At 46.0% G+C, this 21,452-nt stretch overlaps 1 protein-coding gene across 1 annotated transcript in view; it reads right to left on the reverse strand.

Annotated features, from left to right (window-relative positions):
• The window catches only part of EPAS1 (endothelial PAS domain protein 1), a 135,381-nt gene that overhangs the window by 60,175 nt on the left and 53,754 nt on the right, over positions 1-21,452 (reverse strand). Inside the window, exon 2 of the mRNA XM_081903899.1 lies at positions 10,348-10,538. Coding sequence (XP_081760025.1) covers positions 10,348-10,538 — 191 coding nt within the window. The remainder of the gene's footprint in view (positions 1-10,347; positions 10,539-21,452) is intronic.

Genomic DNA, 21,452 nt, shown 5'->3' on the forward strand with positions numbered 1-21,452 from the left:
TGGGCCTTACTCTATACTTTCTAAAGTTAACTGCCTGACTCAGACTAAACATTGGCCATGTTCACACGTAACAGTAACCCACAGTCGCAGGTTATCCCGAAACCATGGTTTGCTGCTGGCTAACTGATTCTGACTTGCCAAGTGACTAACAAACCACAATACCTGGTTGAGACACAATGTGAAGCCGAGGTTGTCAGAGGAGAAGCAAAATAGGAGCATCTGGGGAGCCTGCACCAACACACTGCCCATTCACTTTGAACCACGAAAAGCCAAGAAGTGTTGATTAGCATTAGTTGTGGACTGCCTCTCTGGTTCCCCTTACAAACCACAGTTTCCACTCAGGGGTGAGCCTTGAGGAACATACCGTTCCTCTCTGATGAAGATTTCGCTCCTCTTGCCTTTATTAAGAACATAAGAAGATCCTCCTGGATCTTCTGTTGTCCAAGCCTCTCTGTCTGGCCTTCAGACAGAACTCTTTGCATGCCACAAAGGTAAAAAGGTAACATTCACATTAGTTGCTCGGCATGTGTGGTTGCCACATCTGGAGGGCAAACCATTCTCCATTCTAACCAAACCTAAGAAGAGACAGGATGGCTCACTCATGCTTCCTTTCACCCTGCTAGTTCAGAACATCAGGTGTCACTCTGACTCCAACATGTGTTGGATGTTTTATTCTGTCAGTCAACTGCTAGGCTGTCATCATTCCTCATACCTATGCCAGAAGAGGCTATCCTTTAGGCCCCAGATGTTGTTGGACTGCAACTCCCATCATTCCTAACCATTGGCCATGCTGGCTGGAGCTGATGGGCGCTGGAGTCCAACAGCATCTATTTTTATTCAAGTGGTTTACAAAAGGCAAGCTAAAATATTCACTAAAAGCATTGGTGAAAGCAAACATTGAAAACAAGTTACATAAAAATAATAAAATAAAACCAGTAATTTTGAAACAAATATACTTACTAAAATCACATATTACAGTCACAGTCTAATGTTGCATACCTGGGTAGGTTTGCCGAAATGAGTAAGTTTTTAGCAGGTGCCAAAAACAATACAGAAAAATGCCTTCTTAATATTAGAATCATGGAGCTGGACGGGACCACAAGGGTCATCTAGTCCAAGCAATGCAGGAATCTTTTTGCCCAACATGGGGTTTGAACCCATGACACTAAGATTTAGAGTCTCGTGCTCTACCAACTGAGCTATCTGTTAAGATGGGCAGGGAGTTCCAAATTTGGGTGTTGCCACATTAAGGGATCGAATGCTTGCAATCTAGAGGGCCCCCGGCCTATGCCTTCATTCACATGGCAGGGAGAAATTTTGAGCCATTCCCCAGAACTGCACAACAACACGCTGGGTAAATTTCTGTGTGTTGAATTTCTGTTGATTTCTGAGGGTCATTCTACCATTCAAGGTGATTAAAAGAACAGAAAGACTCCCCCCCTAAGTACACCATGAAGAAAATAGGAACAATATTCTACAGCTATTGTTCCCGTTAGTTTCCTGAAATACTAATCTCAGCCGAGCCGGCAGACTACCAGGCCTAATGCTTCCTTCCCAGCATTCTTGCACAGAGCTGCCTACTGTGAAAAATCAAAAGGAAACATGTTACTAACTAAAGAAGGAACCAGAATAAAAGAACGCTTGGTATGTTGCACTCTTTTGAACTCCAAGGCATGGGACCAGCATTTCCTATTATGAAATGATTAAAAAAAGAACAGTTTCAGACCTTCAGGCGGCTTCAGTGGAATACACACAGGACACAAAACTCATTCTAAAAGTAGCACAGGTTCATTCTAAATACCTGAGTGGTACCTCAGGTTAAGTACTTAATTCGTTCCGGAGGTCCGTTCTTAACCTGAAACTGTTCTTAACCTGAAGCACCACTTTAGCTAAAGGGGCCCCCCACTGCTGCCACGCCGCCAGAGCACAATTTCTGTTCTCATCCTGAAGCAAAGTTCTTAACCTGAAGCACTATTTCTGGGTTAGCGGAGTCTGTAACCTGAAGCGTATGTAACCTGAAATGTATGTAACCTGAGGTACCACTGTGCTCATTTTCCCTCTTCTCTTCGGCAAGCTGAAATACAGGTGGGGAGTGGCAGGGGTGCCAACCTGAATAAAATATTGTGGGGGCCCAAATAAGCCCCACCCCACATAATCAATCACATGATGCAGTGCACACACACCATTTGAATGGGAATGCCCATCAACTTGGTGTGGGCCCAGCTCCCTCAAATATTTTATTGTGGGGGCCAAAGCCCCCACGGCCCCTAGGAGTTGGCTCCTATGAGGGGCGGGGCTTCAGGAGACTCAGCTACCAACATTTCTCAAATGAAGACATGATGTGAAATAAAAATGTTTTGAAAATGTTTGAGCTGAATTGATAACTGAACTCCTATACCAAATTTGCCAAGGGTTGCTTTTTGTTGGTAAAATAATATAACCCTGCCCCCCCCAAGCAAATATGTGTGTAAATCTAGCATGATTGTACTTCTAAGAGTCCAAATGTTTGCTTCGAAAAACAAAACAAAACTATAAACTTGTAGTCTTTGTCTGTTTGTTTTAAAGAAAAAATGTTAACTTAAATCAGCAAGGTGGGTGTAGGAAGTAATGAGACTAAACAGGAAGGGGAGAGCTTGAAACAAGATAAAGCTGGACATAACATTTTGACTATTTGTATATTTGCTGCTTTGGAAGGGTGGGTTACTTCTCAGGCTGATCAAACCCGTCAATTTCAGTTTCTCCCCTATTTTTCTTTTTCCCACTCTTAACGTCACTTCTCCTCATCAGTTTGCAATTAAAAAAAAAATCCTCATGAAACTGAGCAGCAAATTTCTCCTCAAATTCACACAGGTGTGTGCAATCTTGTCTAATGTACACTTTTTAACGATTTTTGCGCTGTTATTATTTCTTAAATTTCCATACCACCCTTTATCTGAGGACCACAAGACACTTTGCAATATAAAAACACAAAAATACATAACGTAGTAACAAACAAACAAAAATACCCTACGCACCCCAATATAATGCCTTTTTGTATGGGGTTTTCACTAACATATGCAATTTCATGTATGCCTTACCATAGTTATATGCATTTTTGTACACATTACATGGCTAGAGAACTGCACTGCAACATTCAGAGAAATGTGAATCAGCTGTGTTTCAATTTTTATATTGTTTCAGGAAGTATGAACTAGGGAGGCTTAAAATGAGAACTCTGTTGAGAATTCCTACCCATCTCTGTTGGTCAGATATCATTTGGCAGATTTTATCTGGACTGCTTAAGTCAGTGTTTCTCACTTTCTCACTTTTGAACTCAAGAGCTATGGAGACATTTCCTATCTTTGCAGAATGTGATGCTCAAGATCACACCAGGCACTTTGACCTCCCATTGGTTCTGTAGCAACCCTCCCACAATGTGTTCTACATCAGTAGCTTGGGTGACAAATTTTCATGAGCAGGACCTGCAAAAAATGTTCCAGCCAGCCATGACTTTTTCTAAAATACTGCATTTCACACACACACAAACAGAGAGAGAGAGAGAGAGGAGGAGGAGGGAGAAAGGTTTTTGCAGTATGTACTGACAGGGATGCGGGTGGCGTTGTGGGTTAAACCACAGAGCCTAGGACTTGCCGACCAGAAGGTCAGGCGGTTCGAATCCCCGCGACGGAGTGAGCTCCCATTGATCGGTCCCTGCTCCTGCCAACCTAGCAGTTCGAAAGCATGTCAAAGTGCTAGTAGATAAATAGGTACCACTCCGGTGGGAAGGTAAACGGCGTTTCCGTTCGCTGCTCTGGTTTGCCAGAAGTGGCTTAGTCATGCTGGCCACATGACCCGGAAGCTGTACGCCGGCTCCCTCGGCCAATAAAGCGAGATGAGCGCCACAACCCGAGTCGGCCACAACTGGACCTAATGGTCAGGGGTCCCCTTTACCTTTACTGATCCACACTCTGAGAATGCATTTGTGATTAATTTATAGGCCTGTAGACATAAAGGCCAATACACAATGCTGCGTCCTGATCTACACATCTGTTACCCATACATGTGGTTTTGAAGAATAAGGATCACACCTAGGCACACCATGGCCATAGGAACTTATTCAAAACATCCAACTTTTGGATGTCAGGTTTGCTAGGAGAGAATGCTAGCGTGTTAGGGAAAGGTTGCTGCACTGCTGAAGAAGAAGAAGAAGAGTTTGGATTTGATACCCCACTTTATCACTACCCGAAGGAGTCTCAAAGCGGCTAACATTCTCCTTTCCCTTCCTCCCCTACAACAAACACTCTGTGAGGTGAGTGGGGCTGAGAGACTTCAGAGAAGTGTGAATGGCCCAAGGTCACCCAGCAGCTGCATGTGGAGGAGTGGGGAATCGAATCCGGTTCACCAGATTACGAGTCCACCACTCTTAACCACTACACCACACTGGCTCTCACTGGCTGATTCCCCATGTCCCATAGAGAGGGAATTAAATAGGGGGCTTCAGTTCAAAAACAGAGAAACACACATCACACTTGATTGTACACCACATAAACTAATGAATATAGTGATGTTTTTCTGCGTCTCTGGGTTCTGTTCTCTGGGGTTGCAAACTGACTTGCAACTACAGCTCAAGAAAACAAATAAGAATGAAGGAACCAGTAAGCAACAGTCAAATACTGGCTTTGAGAGAAATGCACATTACAGAAGTGAGTGGAATCCATTTAGCATTCTTGCTCTCACACAGCAGGAGCATCTACTATCACAGCTCCCTGGGCACCCCCAAAATCTGTTCCAGAGGGTTGGGGGAGTTGAGTTCCAGGAAGGAAGGGGAACTGGCAAAAATTGCTTCCCTCCCCATTCTGCTGGTAGAAGCCTCTGCTGGATCCAAAGGTCTTTCATCAGCATGGGAGCTGTCATTGGATGAAACCTTTAAAGCAGGAGGGGGAAGTCCGAAAGGTTGTGCACACCTGCTTTAAGAAGTAAAACAGCTACAGCCCTGGGGTAATAATCTCCACTGACTTACTGCACAATACACAGTCACTGCCAGGGAAGCTTTCCTGAATCTCTGAATGTTCTTACTGATAGAATTACGAATTACAGACTGGAGCTATCCAACTAGCTATGTAACTTTGGGAGGGGAAATCAACAGGCAGACCAAACTTAGCAAAGGACGAACTTTGAAAGAGGATGCACACTCCAGAACAGGAAATAATGGTTTGTTATTGTTTTAATCCAAACTGTCTTAATTTCCTCCCTGCTCGATGCATTAAACCACTTAGCGTAAGGGGTGACGCAATCCTCCGATTCGAAATAACATCTGCCTACGATCCTATTTTTAACTAAATGAAAGGGGCATTAAGTCCAAAGATTGGAGGCTAACTTTTTTATTTTTTAATAAACCTAATTCACATCACTCATCACACATCACTGAAACTGTTATTAACCTGAAGTATCACTTTAGCTAATGGGCCTCCCACTGCCGCCGCGCTGCCAACACGCGATTTCTGCTCTCATCCTGAAGCAAAGTTCTTAACCCGAGGTACTATTTCTGGGTTAGCGGAGTCTGTAATCTGAAGCGTCTGTAACCCGAGGTAAAACTGAATGTATTTCCCCCTCTGGCAGCTGTCTATAGTGTTGGTGGCTCCTGCCATGCAGAGTCGGAAGCGAACACAAGGGTCAGCAAGACCAAATCCCTGCGACGCAGAAACTTTCTGCCCAAGATGGTGCTTGAATCCACAATCCCGAGATTAATCATCTCACCAAGCCTTACTTTAGGGGTGACAGTCCCGATTTCTATGCTGGATGTGTAATGCCAGGCAGTCGTGAGGGCAGAAGAACCTGCCTAATCAATCTAGGTAGTCCATCTAGCTTCAGTGACCAGCAGCCACTCTCCAGATAGGATTTCCCCCCAGTCCTACCTGGAGACACAATGGCTAGAACCTGGGATCTTCTGCATGCAGAACATGTGCCAATGGACTATGGATCCTTACCCGGGATCCACTGCATGGTGCATGACAAGTGGCTCTGTTGACAGCATGTTACTTGCCCACAGAAACACCATCATGGAAACCTCTAATTAAACACTCTGAATAATGAGCTTCACATGCATAAGCAAACAAACACTCTCTCTGACCAAGTTCCATTTTGCATGGCTCCCCTGGGCTGAGCAACGTGGGTGGTTTCCCGCCTGATGCATTAAGGCAGCCAGACTAGATTTTATTGGGCAGGGAATCTAGGCCATATCACAAATCTACTCTCTGTTGCAATCAGCGCTAATCAAGTCATTAGGGTGGACCATTCAGTCTGTTTCCGGTCTGTGCATATTCATAAATCTGTTCCCTCTTGTTTCCGCATTAATCTGTGCAGGATTTTATTTTAAAGAAACATTTTTTAAAAAATTTACATATGTATTTTTCTTTCAAAATATGCAGAAGTTTCAATCCCCAGCAACTCGAGGTAGAACTGGGAGAGAATTGTGCCTGAAACTCTGGAGAGCTGTTGCCAGGCTAGTGTAGAAAATACTGAGCAAAATGGACCAATGGTTTGATTCTGCATATGGCAGCGCCCAGTGTTTAAATGCACATTTCTAAACTTATTATATCTCAGAATACACATTTAATGTTAAATTTCAAAATGCACCTCGATACAAGTTTTGGACCAGGAAATGCATTGCAAAATTTGGAGGAGTGAGAAATCAGAAAGTTGACTATGTTCCAATCTGCATATTAGCCAAAAGAGGTGTAGCTGAGGTCCTTTCGTATCAGATTTCTCCAGAACCCCATTCATCAGACACCTCTGTTAGCATTCTCTTTTGCTGGGCAGGCTTCTGCTGGTATAGAAGTATGCAAGCTTTTGAATTATACAAGGGCTCTTTGGCAGAATGGAAATATAAGATTATTTTCAGCTGTACAGATGGCAAAGATAACAAGACATGAAACACGTCTGGCACTTCAAGGAGATGGCCGACCAATCTCGAAAGGTGTTTTTCCTGCTTTCACACAGAGACACGCACACACAGCAGAGGGTTGCAGACTATGGACTAACCAGCAATGAGCTACAGATGCTTAGGGAGACAGAATGGCCTTTATATGCTATCCTGTTTAAGCGAAGACCTTCTAAAGGCAGTTATGCAACCGTCTTTTCCACACAAGATTGAGATATGCTTGTCCCAGCATGGAAATCTTTTGTGATTTATCATCTCTGGCATTTCAATTAGATTAAAAATTCCTCAAGCTTGAAAATCTTTTAATTGGTTTTAATTAACATTAGTCCGGGTTTATTTTTAGGTGTATGCCTTGCCTTTGTGAAGCAATGCTGATTTTGTGCATGTGCGTGTGTCTTATTTGTATTTTATTTGTTACTTGGGCAATGCATTCATTTTATGTATGTAATACCAGTATAGACCTTTCCTTCCACCACAGCCAACTTGGCAGGAGTGAGGAACAAATTGGGTATAAATTTAAACAAATTCCTGGGCTTGGAATTGCCATCTTTAAAAACAAACACAAACAAGACAACAACCACCACCCAAAAGTAGTTGCAGGTGGATAAAATGTGTGGGGGAATGGATCCTTCCACCCAATGTTTTCCTTCTGAAAAATCTCCCAAAGTAATTTGCCCTTGAACAGGGCCAGCCCAAGACATTCTGCTGCTTGACCGCTACACCACTGAATAATAATAATAATAATAATAATAATTTATTATTTGTACCCCGCCCATCTGGCTGGGTTTCCCCAGCCACTCTGGGCGGCTTCCATAGAAACCAGAAAACACTAAAATATCATACATTAAAAACTTCCCTGAACAGGGCTGCCTTATGATGTCTTCTGAATGTCAAGTAGTTGTTTATCGTTTTGACATCTGATGGGAGGGCGTTCCACAGGGCGGGCGCCACTACCGAAAAGGCCCTCTGCCTGGTTCCCTGTAGCTTTGCTTCTCGCAATGAGGGAACCGCCAGAAGGCCCTCGGCACTGGACCTCAGCATCCGGGCAGAACAATGGGGGTGGAGACGCTCCTTCAGGTATACTGGGCCGAGGCCGTTTAGGACTTTGAATTGTGCTCGGAAACGTACTGGGAGCCAATGTAGGTCTTTCAAGACCGGTGTTATGTGGTCTCGGCGGCCGCCCCCAGTCACCAGTCTAGCTGCCGCATTCTGGATTAGCTGTAGTTTCCGAGTCACCTTCAAAGGTAGCCCCACGTAGAGCGCATTGCAGTAGTCCAAGCGGGAGATAACTAGAGCCTGCACCACTCTGGTGAGACAGTCCGCGGGCAGGTAGGGTCTCAGCCTGCGTACCAGGTGGAGTTGGTAGACAGCTGCCCTGGATACAGAATTGACCTGCGCCTCCATGGACAGCTGTGAGTCCAAAATGACTCCCAGGCTACGCACCTGGTCCTTCAGGGGCACAGTTACCCTATTCAGGACCAGGGAGTCCTCCACACCAGCCCGCCCCCTGTCCCCCAAAAACAGTACTTCTGTCTTGTCAGGATTCAGCTTCAATCCATTAGCCGCCATCCATCCTCCAACCGCCTCCAGGCACTCACACAGGACCTTCACCGCCTTCACTGGTTCTGATTTGAAAGAGAGGTAGAGCTGGGTATCATCTGCATATTGATGGACACCCAGTCCAAACCCCCTGATGATCTCTCCCAGCGGCTTCATATAGATGTTAAAAAGCATGGGGGAGAGGACGGAACCCTGAGGTACCCCACAAGTGAGGGCCCAAGGGTATGAACACTCATCCCCCACCACCACTTTCTGAACACGGCCCAGGAGGAAGGAGCGAAACCACTGTATAACAGTACCCCCAGCTCCCAACCCCTCTAGACGGTCCAGAAGGATGTTATGGTCGATTGTATCAAAGGCCGCTGAGAGATCCAGCAGAACTAGGAAACAACTCTCACCTTTGTCCCTAGCTCGCCGGAGATCATCAACCAGTGCGACCAAGGCAGTTTCAGTCCCATGATGAGGCCTGAACCCCGATTGGAAGGGATCCAAATGGTCCGCATCCTCCAGGCGTGCCTGGAGTTGTTCAGCAACCACACGCTCAATCACCTTGCCCAAGAATGGAAGATTTGAGACTGGGCGATAGTTGGCCATACTGGCCGGGTCTAAAGATGGTTTTTTAAGAAGCGGTTTAACGACCGCCTCTTTCAGCGGATCTGGGAATGTTCCCTCACAGAGGGAAGCATTCACCACCCCGCAGAGCCCATCGCCCAGCCCTTCCCGGCTTGCTTTTATTAGCCAGGATGGGCAAGGATCAAGGAGACAGGTGGTTGGTTTCACGCGTCCAAGCAGCCTGTCCACATCCTCGGGGGTAACGGATTGAAACTGATTCCATGCAACTTGACCAGACAGGGCTCTAGCGCTCTCCCGCCCCAGCCCTGCTCCCACGGTGGTGTCTAGCTCCTTCCGAATATGAGTGATTTTATCTGCAAAAAAGATCTTGGGGTCTTTACAAGGCCCCGGTGGTAAAGGTGGTTCCGTTAAATTGCGGACCACCTGAAAGAGTCTCCTGCTACTATTTTCTGCAGATGCAATAGAGGCAGTGAAGAAAGTCTTCTTCGCCGTCGCTATCGCCACTTGGTAGGCTCGACGTTGAGCTCTAACCTGTGTCCGGTCAGATTCGGAGTGAGTTTTCTGCCACCGACGCTCTAGCCGTCTCAGCGATTGTTTCATCGCCCTCAGCTCCGAAGAAAACCACGGGGCTGTCCGGGCTCCATGCAATCGGAGAGGGCGCTTCGGAGCCAGACAGTCAATAGCCCTGGTTAACTCCGCATTCCAGCGGGCCACCAGGGAATCAGCTGAAAGGCCATCAACATGGGATAAAGCATCCCCTACCACTCTCTGGAAACCATTTAGATCCATTAAGTGGCGGGGGCTGACCATCCGAATTGGTCCCACTTCCCTGCAGAGGGGAAGGGTCGCGGAGAAGTCCAGTTGCACCAGGAAGTGATCTGACCATGGCACTTCTTTGGTTTCAATATTGAAAGGTCCTGGGAACTGGGGGCCATGCTCCCCAAATGGGAAGTTTGATGGACCTGATACAAGGCGCTGGGTTGCCAGTTGTCACTGGACAACACACCACCTGTTAAGTGGTGGGTGAACATATCAGACGACACAGCGATTCTTCAAACAGCTCTTGTTTATTCACAGGCCAGAACAGAACTGAACTGAAGGGTTCAGTCAGCCTGCTTATATAGAGCTCCAGTACAACGTAACTGTAACCATTTTCTAAAACTATCCAATCACTGAATGTCACTTTCGATCCATTATTTGCATAACTATCTACAGTATCCCCCTGCTGGCCCAGGGTGAGAACTTCAGTACATAACACCACCATTCATAGACATCTCTGCTTTTACAAAGCTTACCTGAAGACAATAGTTTGTGTGTCCGCAAGAAACTGATTGCGAGGCGCATTATCGATGCTTTGTCCAGGTGTGAGCTGATGTTGTGAGGCAAAGGGAGTTCATGGGCCAGCTCATAGAAGACCTCTGTCTCCTTGCTCCTCCTGCACCTTGCGGCATCCCTTGACTTCTCCTTCCTCCTTTCAGAACTGCTCCTGTGATGACAAAGACAAAAGGAGAAAGAGAAAATAATTGTACCGACTGTAAAAGCTATTGAGAAGTAATAATTTATACTCCGGCAGTACAAATACAAGGGCCTTCTGGAATGGGAACAATGTTCTCAATCTTACTGAGTTCAAAATGGTTTGTTCTAAATTAGCTGTTGTATTTACCTTATCCCTCATAATCTCACATCCTCTGGGCAATGCACCATTTTTCAGTTCAAAACCATTTAATCTTAAGAAAATCAATCAACCGTGGTAATTAAAACCCATAAAAGGAAGAAAACTGGACAAAGAACATACAGTGGTGCCCCGCAAGACGAACGCCTCGCAAGACGAAAAACCCGCTAGACGAAAGGGTTTTCCGTTTTGGAGGCGCTTCGCAAAACGAATTCCCCTATGGGGTTGCTTCGCAAGACGAAAAAAATCTTGCATTCCCCCGCGGGTTTTTTTTCGCTTTTTTTGCCCTTTTCTTAAGCCACTTATCAGCTGTTCCGCTGATAAGCCGCTTAACAGCTGATCGCTGGAAGCCGCTTGACAGCTGTAGCGCTAATCCGCTAAGCTGTCAATGGGCTTGCTTCGCAAGACGAAAAAACCGCTATACGAAGAGCCTCGCGGAACGGATTAATTTCGTCTTGCGAGGCACCACTGTATTGCCAGTCACAACTAACCCCACCGAGTGCTAAAAATGATATTGCATCGCATAAAAGCAGACAAATGACATCAGTATTGATGTTCATTAAAAAGGTGAGCTCTGAGTTGACAAAAGTGGCGGGAGACTAAATGATCGCTGTTTTCTGATGGCACCGTGAACTGAAGTAGGAATTAAATACAGTGGTACCTCAGGTTATGAACTTAATTCATTCCGGAGGTCCGTTCTTAACCTGAAACCGTTCTTAACCTGAGATGCGCTTTCACTAATAGGGCCTCCCGCCACCACAGTGCAGCTGCGCGATTTCCGTTCTCATCCTGGGGCAAAGTTCGCAACCCAAGGTACTACTTCCGGAAGATAGGGGTTAACTGCGGTAATAGATAAGAGAATGAAAATGAGAGTTATTAAGATTAAGTTGAAACAAGCTGGGGATTTGCTTAAAATTTATTGACAGGAGAATGCAGCAAGGGGAGGTATGAGGAAGTTGAGAAAGTAAGGCACATGAAACTAAGATTCAGAAGTATATCTGTTTTACGTTTAATTGTTTTGTATTTGTTTGTGTTGAAAATGTTGTGGAAACTTTAATAAAAATTAATTAAAAAAAAAAAGTACTACTTCCGGGTTAGCGGAGTTTGTAACCCAAAGCGTTTGTAACCCGAGGTACCACTGTACAAGGAATGGGACCAGCAACAAAATGTGTCCTCGCCTCCAAGCAGGTTCTGGGCCTCATTCAAGTTGCTGCGCACCACCTGTGCCCACTATTTAAGGGAGTGGCGCTTAATTCATAATTTCAGCCTGTGGTCTCCTTAGGTTGTGCTTCTGTTTTCCTGTTAAGAAACAAGGAGCGGCAATCACTTTATACAGCACAGGCCCAGCAGCACAGGTGTGCTGACCTGAGGGCACAACAATGAAGGAGGTAAACTATTCTGTTTTAGGCTGCAATCCTGTGCATGCTTACTTGGGATCAGCTCCCAGAGAACTCAGTGAAACACAGCTTTTTTTTGGTACTGAAAAACTTCACTGGCTCCCAGTTCACCCCTGAGCATTCAACTCAGGTTGTTGGTGCTTCCCTATAAAGCCCTATACAACTTTGCAGAGCCGACCCAAGAAACTTTAATACCTGAGGCAAGGACAAGATACACACACAGAGAGAGAGAATGTATGGAAGCCAACTGGACTTGTAGCTGAATTTTACTACAACACTGGGTTATAATGATGGGTCATCATCCTCTACCACACCTGAGGGCAGCAGACTAACTCAGAAAGTTGAGGGCATCAACCCCTCACTGCTGCTGCCCACCCTCTAGCACCTACAGGCAAACTAATATCAGTGTACTGGAAGAAGCAAAGATCACCAGTGTTGAAGCAATGATTCTTCAACATCAACTACGTTGTTCTGATCATGTTGTGCGGATGTCTGATGATCGTCTTCCAAAGCAACTACTCTATTCCGGATGTCTGATGATCGTCTTCCAAAGCAGCTACTCTATTCTGAACTTAAAAATGGAAAGCGTAATGCTGGTGGTCAACAAAAGAGGTTTAAAGACCGTCTCAAGGCAAATCTTTAAAAATGTAGTATAAACACTGACAACTGGGAAACACTGGCCTGCGAGCGCTCCCGCCCGGAAACCAATGGCCCCACTGTGGAAGGATGTGTGGATCTAGAACTGGCCTCCACAGTCACTTATGGACTCATTGTTAAAACCGTGTTTATGGAAGACAATCTTACTGGGCTACAAGTGATCCCCAAAGAAGAAGCATTTGCCAGATGAGTGGACTGCCCCACTCTGCCTAATGCTAGGGCCAGCACTGGTGGCAGTCATTTTTCTCTCCCGTCTTTCTCCCAAGTTGGGGTTAAAGGCAGCTCGTATTCAAGAAATGGAAAACTATATTTAACTGAAGACTTTGATGGCTTCCCCTGGAAAAGGAGGAAGAGCAAAGGTTGGTTCTCGCTGACATACGATTGCCCAAAATCTCTCATTAGTTTTTAGAGTCCTCTTGGTTTTTGATACAGGAACACTTGGGTTCCCCCCACCCACCTCATGACACTGGGGAAAATATTCCTATGCACATGCAAGCGGTCCACATCCCATTGTATCTGTGCTGCACAGCTTTTTTTTTTAATCAAAAATATTTTGCAAGATTTGTTCTTTTTCAAAGGTAAATGTGCAGGAGACATCTAAGCCCAACTAAGTCTCTACCTGAGCCTTTGGGAATACCGCAGGTTAAAGAGATAAATTTTCTGCAGAACCAGCCAACTGAATCGCAAAAGCTTCATCATAAAGAAATACACTCGTGGCGTATAATCACATGCAAGGCCCCTCCCAAACTAATTTCTCCAACAAAGGTTTGGCAACCTCAGCAATGCCTTAAATAGCCTTAGATGCTTCAGATTACAGACACAATAGCCCCACTAAGTAGCGTTTAGAAGGTTCCCCACCCCACCCCAACATCTACAGCAAAAGGGGACACTTCTATGATACCGATTGCTGGTCGCCCACTATTAATATTATCAGCTATTTTGAATTGAAATCCTCCAGGGAAGGAATACAAGAGAGAAGTGTGTGTTGCTGGATGATGGAAAATAAGCTATTACTTGATTGAGGCACATTAGGAGCCAGTGTGGAGAGCCATCAGGAGAAGCTCATGTTGTGAATTAAGTTCTCAAGCTCCTTTATACTGACTCAGACTATTGACCCACTGCCTGGCAGTGTATCTTCAGGGTTCCCGACATAGTTTTCTCCCAGCCCCACCTGCAGATACTGAGGATACTGCTCTGCCACTAAGCTACAAGCCTTCCCCCCATCACAAGGGCTATATTTCAGTGTTTCTGTGCGCTTTGGCCCTGTTGCACCAGAAGCAGTTTAGTCATGCTGGCCACATGATCTGGGAAAGCTGTCTGCAGACAAACACCGGCTCCCTCGGCCTGAAAGCGGAGATGAGCGTCGCATCCCATAGTCGAATTTGCTTGGACTTGAGAATCCAAGGGTCCTTTACCTTTACCTTTATATCAGCTACAATCAAATTCTCTGCAAAAACCAGCTGCTTCTCTCCACAAAGCTGTCAATCAGGGTTGTGGTCTTTAGCTGGTTACTTGGCTAGGTTAATCAAGGAAAAGCATTATGACTAAAAATGGTGCAACACATTTCCACCAATCCCCACCCCACCCCATAAATGTTAATACTGTATAAAATGAGATGTAAGCGGCTGCCACAATCTCAGAAGAGGCTTTCTCCCTTCTCTCACGCTGCTGAGAGAGTGCTTCTTCTGAAACTGGTATGTCTTGCAGTGCATATGCGCACCTCATCTCTAAACAAAGAAAGCATGCTTTCTTCCCCATTTTATTTAGTTTTATTCATATTCAGATTTAAATTAAGGTCTAGATTGTCTGTGAAAGGTTTTGAATCACACATTTTCTGGGCTCTTTTGCTTCTCTGTCCATTACATTTCCATATACCCTGCCATTTTGGTTATACAGTGGTACCTCAGGTTACATACCCTTCAGGTTACAGACGCTTCAGGTTACAGACTCTGCCAACCCAGAAAAAGTACCTCAGGTTAAGAACTTTGCTTCAGGATGAGAACAGAAATCGTGCTCCGGCGGCATGGCAGCAGCAGGAGGCCCCATTAGCTAAAGTGGTGCTTCAGGTTAAGAACAGTTTCAGGTTAAGAACGGACCTCCAGAACGAATTAAGTACTTAACCCGAGGTACCACTGTACCGAGAGATTTAGGGACAGTTCACATGGCAGTTTCTTGTGCACTTGGTGCAGGTTCTTTGCAGTGCCCACACAATATCGCGTTTGTCAAAATGCCATCCTCCATCCCCTCTCCCCTTAAATCCAGAATTATCATTTGTTTGGGCGGTTTTTGCTGATTGGATTTGGAAATGGTAAATCTGGATCAAATTTAGCTGAGGGGAGCCACAGTCATGTGGACACTACCGAAACATGCATGCACTGAGCAGCACTGAGTCCACAATAAGAGAAACTCTACTTTCCTTGTGAGCTTCACTGCTGAATAGGGAGGAGTGCGTTTCAGTTTGATTTGCCCCAAGTATTTTTTTATGAACTATGCCACACTGGCATGTGCAAACATCATTTCTTATCTTGAATTTATATCCTGCCTTTCCATGAGAACACACCCAAGAGTTATAGCCAAGGGTCGGCAAATTTTTTTAGATGCAAGCCGGTCCACTGTCCCTCAGACCTTGTGGTGGGCCAAAGAAGTGGCACCGGGGACGGGGGCTGGAAGAAGAGGCGAGGGGGCAATTAGTCCTCCTCCCCACCCCCCAGCCCCAGCCGCTGCGCTTACCTTCCCTGGGGCTGCTGCCACCACCACCACAACACCACTGCTGCTGCTTCTCATGGATAGGCAGAGCGAGCTTGTCCACTCCGCTCTCTAGCCCACAGGAGCACCAAGATGGCAGCAGCTGAGGGAAGATGAGCAGCACAAAAGGGCTGGCTCCAGAGAGGGGCTATTTAAAATGGTGCTCAGGCAACTCAGCTGAGCCCCATTCCTCCTCTAGGCAGGGCAGGGAAAAGCCAGGAGGAGGGAGGGAGGAGGCGCCGCCGTGGTGTGTGAGAGGGAGGGTGGATGGAATGGCGCAGTGGGGGAAATGGCACAGCCCGAACGAACAAAATGCCCACGCCGATCCACAGACAGTCCCCAGGCCGGATCCTGAAGGCAATTGGGCCTGATCTAGCCCGCAGACCTTAGTTTGCTGACCCCTGGTTTTATCTCTGCCTTAGGGCCGGCCCTACCTTTAGGCAGAGTAAAGTAGCCACCTCACATAACTGATCGGCAGCCAAGGACCTCCATGCACACTGCCCAGGGTGCGCCCTGGGGAGGTCACTTTGGTGCTACTAATGCAACAGTTTGATTTCACCCCCACAAGCGCACTCCATTGTCTCTCGAGACAGATGGATGCCAGCAACAAAAACGATAAAATGTCACGAAATCGTTTGTCATTTAATTTATGATCATTGCATTCTTACTGTCAGATGACATGGGGATGAGATCCGTTTATGAGGTGCTTTTTTCCTGCCTCGTAGTACAAAGCTTAACAGCCAAAAACAGGGTTAAGGCTTAACTCTGGTTTTGGTTGTCAGGTGCCAAAATAACTTTCCTGGCTTTGAGCACTGCTATGAACCTTGACTTGAGGCAGGCAGTACACAGGGAAAATGCCTTGGGCTGTGTCCTGTTAGCTCTTGAGGAACCAACCAGCTCAGCTCTTACAGAAAGCTCAGTGAAAGGAGAGTGTCCTGTCATACCACTGTTGTGCTCTGTGTGTGTGTGTGTGTGTGTGTGTGTGTGTGTGTGTGTGTGCAGTCATTAGTTCCCGCAACTCAAAGGTTAGGGACCCATGGGTAATTAAGCTGTCAGAAATAAATGCTGCTGTCAAAAGGCTTGCTATCACAGCTTCAAATGCCAACTTGCAGAACAAGAACAGTACTTTTAAATGTTACCAGGAGATGAAAGAACATATACCCGGCTTTCTGGACGGGACGCATGGAAACTTCAAACTGCTGACCAAACTGACCGGATAACTTTAGGGTATTTAAAAGGGGCAATTAAATAATGATTCTATGTTTCCTTCTCCTCTCTGAGCATGATGCAATGTTTACTACCACTTTACATAAATGGCGTGCCCACAGCATCAAAAACAACCTTCATATAACACAGAATCCAAAGAGCTCCAAAAGTAATCCACTCATTGGATGCATCCAGAGTTACTTCCTTTTAACAGTAGAAACCACACCACTGACTTCCATGGATAATGTCTGGAGTGAGCTAACTGCATAGCCCTGCACCTTTGTTGTTGTTCAGTCGTGTCCGACTCTTCGTGACCCCATGGACCAGAGCACGCCAGGCACTCCTGTCTTCCACTGCCTCCCGCAGTTTGGTCAAACTCATGCCGGTAGCTTTGAGAACACTGTCCAACCATCTCGTCCTCTGTCGTCCCCTTCTCCTTGTGCCCTCCATCTTTCCCAACATCAGGGTCTTTTCCAGGGAGTCTTCTCTTCTCATGAGGTGGCCAAAGTATTGGAGCCTCAGCTTCAGGACCTGTCCTTCCAGTGAGCACTCAGGGCTGATTTCCGTAAGAATGGATAGGTTCGATCTTCTTGCAGTCCATGGGACTCTCAAGAGTCTCCTCCAGCCCCATAATTCAAAAGCACCAATCCTTCGGCGATCAGCCTTCTTTATGGTCCAGCTCTCACTTCCATACATCACTACTGGGAACCACACAATGGTCAATCCAGTGATGGAGCTTCATGTTCCAGCACCGGGGGGGGGGGCGGAGAGCAGGCGGGGGGGGGGCTGGCGCTTGTCCTGGGGGCATGATGCACCGCCTGCAGGGGCTTGGCGCCCAGCGCGTGTGGGCACCCCAACAGGATCGCACTGCCGGTGGCGGTGCGCTCCTCCTGTACTGCTCTTCCTCCACCAGTGGGTCAATCCAGTCTTTAAAAGAAGACCAGCAGGGCTGGTCCTACCATTAGGCACAGAGGGAGGTAGCAGCCTCAGGTGGCAAATACTGGAGGCAACGTTGGCAGCCCTACAGCTGTATTTCCTAAGCAAACACACCCACACCCCTCCACCACGATGTACAGCATGTCCTGCTCCCTAACCTAGTCCACTGCTGCAGGTGCAGCAGAGGATCCTATTTTATCACCAGTGCTGTTAAGTAAAATTCAGCCCAGCTGGCTTCTTTGATGGAATGGGAAGAGGATGCCATCTCTCAGGCAGATGCTGGAGGCCAAACCATACCAAAGGCATTGCAGGTACAGCTCCTGAGATCCCCAGTTTTATGCTTTGGTCCACTTTGTAAATGACTTTTCTATCTTAGAGGACTGTCCGGTAGCAGACAGCATAGTGGTACTCAGTGCTCACCTGACCTTCCTCTGACTGTCACTGTAGCATACCGGGACACAGAGGGGAAAAGTTTTGTGTGCACCTTTTAAATGTACTATGCGAGACCTTTAGAGGTGAGACAGTTGGATTCTTCCTATGCTGGACAACTGGGTTCTTCCCCCATGGACACCCTCCCCGTTTTTCAAACAAAGCAATTGATGCAATTCAACCATTTTCTTCCAGTAGCCACTTTTAAGGCTGGTTTGCAATGCCTAAACAGTTTCGCTACAAGTTGTTGTCGGAAGCATGAATCTGCTCAACCACATCGAAAGCATGCTTGCCAAAACTCACTCTCAGCTTTTTATATTATTGCTTTATTTCACATCATTTGCATTTATGATATCTCTAATAAAATGCAGGCCAAGATCACACTAGAGTGATGATAATAATACCCAACGCTGGAGCCCCAATTATTCGTTTTGTGTTTGGAGATCCTAATCTCAGAGAGAGAGAGAAGAGTCTTTCCTTGTGTCAATCAGTCATTTATTCTCGACAGCTTATCTGCAGGTTTGCAAAAGCATCATCGGCCAGAAGCGAAAGAAGCACTGCTGAGATCTGCCTGCAGATAAGTCAACTATTTACATAATCTTAAAAAGTGCATACCAAAAGGTGAGCTTTATTTCTTTGGCAAAGGGTAAAGTAATGGTGGTCAAAGTGCAGGGCAATGATTTTCTGAGCTGCAAAGTTTTAACGTGCAGCTCTCAGCCACTATTAGGGGGCAAGGCGTTTTACAGCCTTTGTACGCTTACTCAAAAGCAGAAGTGGGTCACCGGGTGGGACAGAGCCACCCTGCTGGCTTCCCCAACATGGGCTGCTCCCACTTAACAGGAGGAAAGGGGGCATGGCAGCAGGGAGGTTGGTGTGCTGCAAATGCAGAAGCAGCAGATTGGCATTGCCTCCAAGATCAAAAGCGCCAGGCCTCTGAGAGCATTTGATGCGAAATAGCAGGAGAGGGCTATGGCCTGGCTTGCATGTTTTCCATAGGCATCTGGTTGGCCACTGTGGGAACAGGGTGGGCCTGGGATCAGGGCCAGCAGGGGCCTTCTTGTTATGTTCATTTGACACAAGCAACACCTCCAGTTTCAAAAACCCTCCCCAAGGTGTGTTGATCAATATCATACAAAAGCAACATTGACAAGATAGACATTCCATCCAGCCCAAGGAACAAGTACAATTGTCACTCTGGGCTCCTTGGGGAGGAAGGGGAGAATATATTATTATTATTATTATTATCATTATTATGAATAATTACAACTACTACTACTACTTACTGCAGTAGGAGCAATCATGCGCACCAACCACAACTTGATCGCATACCAAAAGAAGTATCCAATGCACCGAAACCGGTTCAGATTCAACCCTAGGAAAACCACGACAACATCACTGCCTATGGCAGTGGCAAATTTCAGCCAGCCCCTTCAGCTCTGCAATGGAATATTTGCTGTTCCTGCTTTGTGCTTGGAAATGATGGATTATTCTTGTTACTGGGCAAACTACCCTTGAGCAATGGCCTTTGGCTCTTTGGGTCTACCAAGGAATGTCTTCAATCCAGTGGAAACAATTCCCAAGCAGAGCCTTAGCTATGGCGGGCTGTGTAGTGGGGGTGGGACTAGCCAGGTTTTTTGCCCCAGGTGAAGCCTCTAGAGGGGTGTCACTGAGGCTCCCAACCTGTGTGTGTGTGTGTGTATACACAAATGCACATGAGAGGGAACCAAACTGGGTTTCTGACCCAGGTGAAATGAAGCCTAGTTTTGCCCCTGTCTCAAGTATTGGGAATTTATGCATTGAGTATACAACACGATCTTTTAAAAAGGGCAATACGAAAAGGCAACTATACCTTTCACAAAAACACAAGCATTGCCTGAAGCTGTGGAAAATACCATAAACCAAGCGATGATTAATAGGTCTCATATTTTGAATCAAGTTGTACTACACACGTGGCCAATATTGATCTCAGCTGAGTAATGATTGGGAAATTTATTTGTCTTAGTCCAAAAACAGGAAGTGGTTAAGCAATTTAATGCCCCTTTAACTGATGGCGATGCATTTATTTTCAAACGTTTAAAGTGCTATATTTCAATTGCAGTTTGTTCCTAGCCATTAGAGAATGTCACACCCTGTTTTACTTTTTTATGCATTCTGAAGAGTACTCTGCACTGAAAAAGCAAGGGAGGTGGATTTTTCTGTTTATTTTGAAAATACAGTGACACACACAAAATGGACATTCTGAATGAATATGTTTGCTTTACTGCAGAGTGGAAAGTAGAGCATTTGTTTGGAACAACTTTCCCCCTGTTAACCCAGTTTTTCCTTCTTTGGGGGATGCCTGAGGAACCACGAGGCCCATGCAAAAGTGTTTTGCAGCCCACCAAACCTGTTCCCATTCATGCAGAGCCAGTTTGACTTCCCGTTGCAAATTCCATGCAAATCTCAAAACAAAATTCACAAGGGGACACAGCAACTCACATAGCAGAAAGAGCTTTCTATAAGCATGGATATAAGAAGAAGACTGAGACACGACCACACTTGGAAAACTGTGCACAATTCTGGCTGCAGCTTCACAGAAAGTATATCATATTACTGGGAAAGACGCAGAAAAGGGCAACCAAAATGATTAAGTAGCTGAAGCAGTTCCCCCATGAGAAAATGTTACAACATTTGGGAATTCTAAGATTAGAGCAGTGTTTCCCAAACATGCATGGGTCTCCAGCTGTTTTTGAAATACAATTCCCATCATCCCTGACCACTGGCTCTAGGGATGATGGGAGTTGTAGTCCAGAAACAGTTGGAGACCCAAGTTTGAGAAACACTGGATTAGAGGAAAAGGGGGGGAGATGTGATAGACCAGGGGTCAGCAAACTTTTTCAGCAGGGGACTAGTCCACTGTCCCTCAGAACTTGTGGGGGGGGCAGACTATATTTTGAAGGGGGGGAAATAAATGAATTCCTATGCCCCACAAATAACCCAGAGATGCATATTAAATAAAATGACACATTCTACTCATGTAAAAACACGCTGATTCCCGTACCGTCCGTGGGCCGCATTTAGAAGGCGACTGGGCCGGATCCGGCCCCCGGGCCTTAGTTTGCCTACCCATGTGATAGACCTTCATAAAATGGATTGAGGAAAATCTTTCTCCCTTTCTCATTATGCAGAAGCTCAAGTGGTGGTTATACTGCTGGTGAACTTCCCATAGGTATCTGATTAGCCACTGTGCGAAACTGAGTACGAAAGAGCTGTGGAGTGAGAACACAGACAGCAGGATAAATTAAGTAAGGGAAAATTTCAGGGTACTTACACATCTGATTCAGTATGCAGTATGTGGAAGTTTGTATCACAGCTAGCA

Source organism: Podarcis melisellensis (assembly GCF_964234715.1).
Source record: "Podarcis melisellensis genome assembly, chromosome: 3".
Classification (NCBI taxonomy): domain Eukaryota; kingdom Metazoa; phylum Chordata; class Lepidosauria; order Squamata; family Lacertidae; genus Podarcis; species Podarcis melisellensis.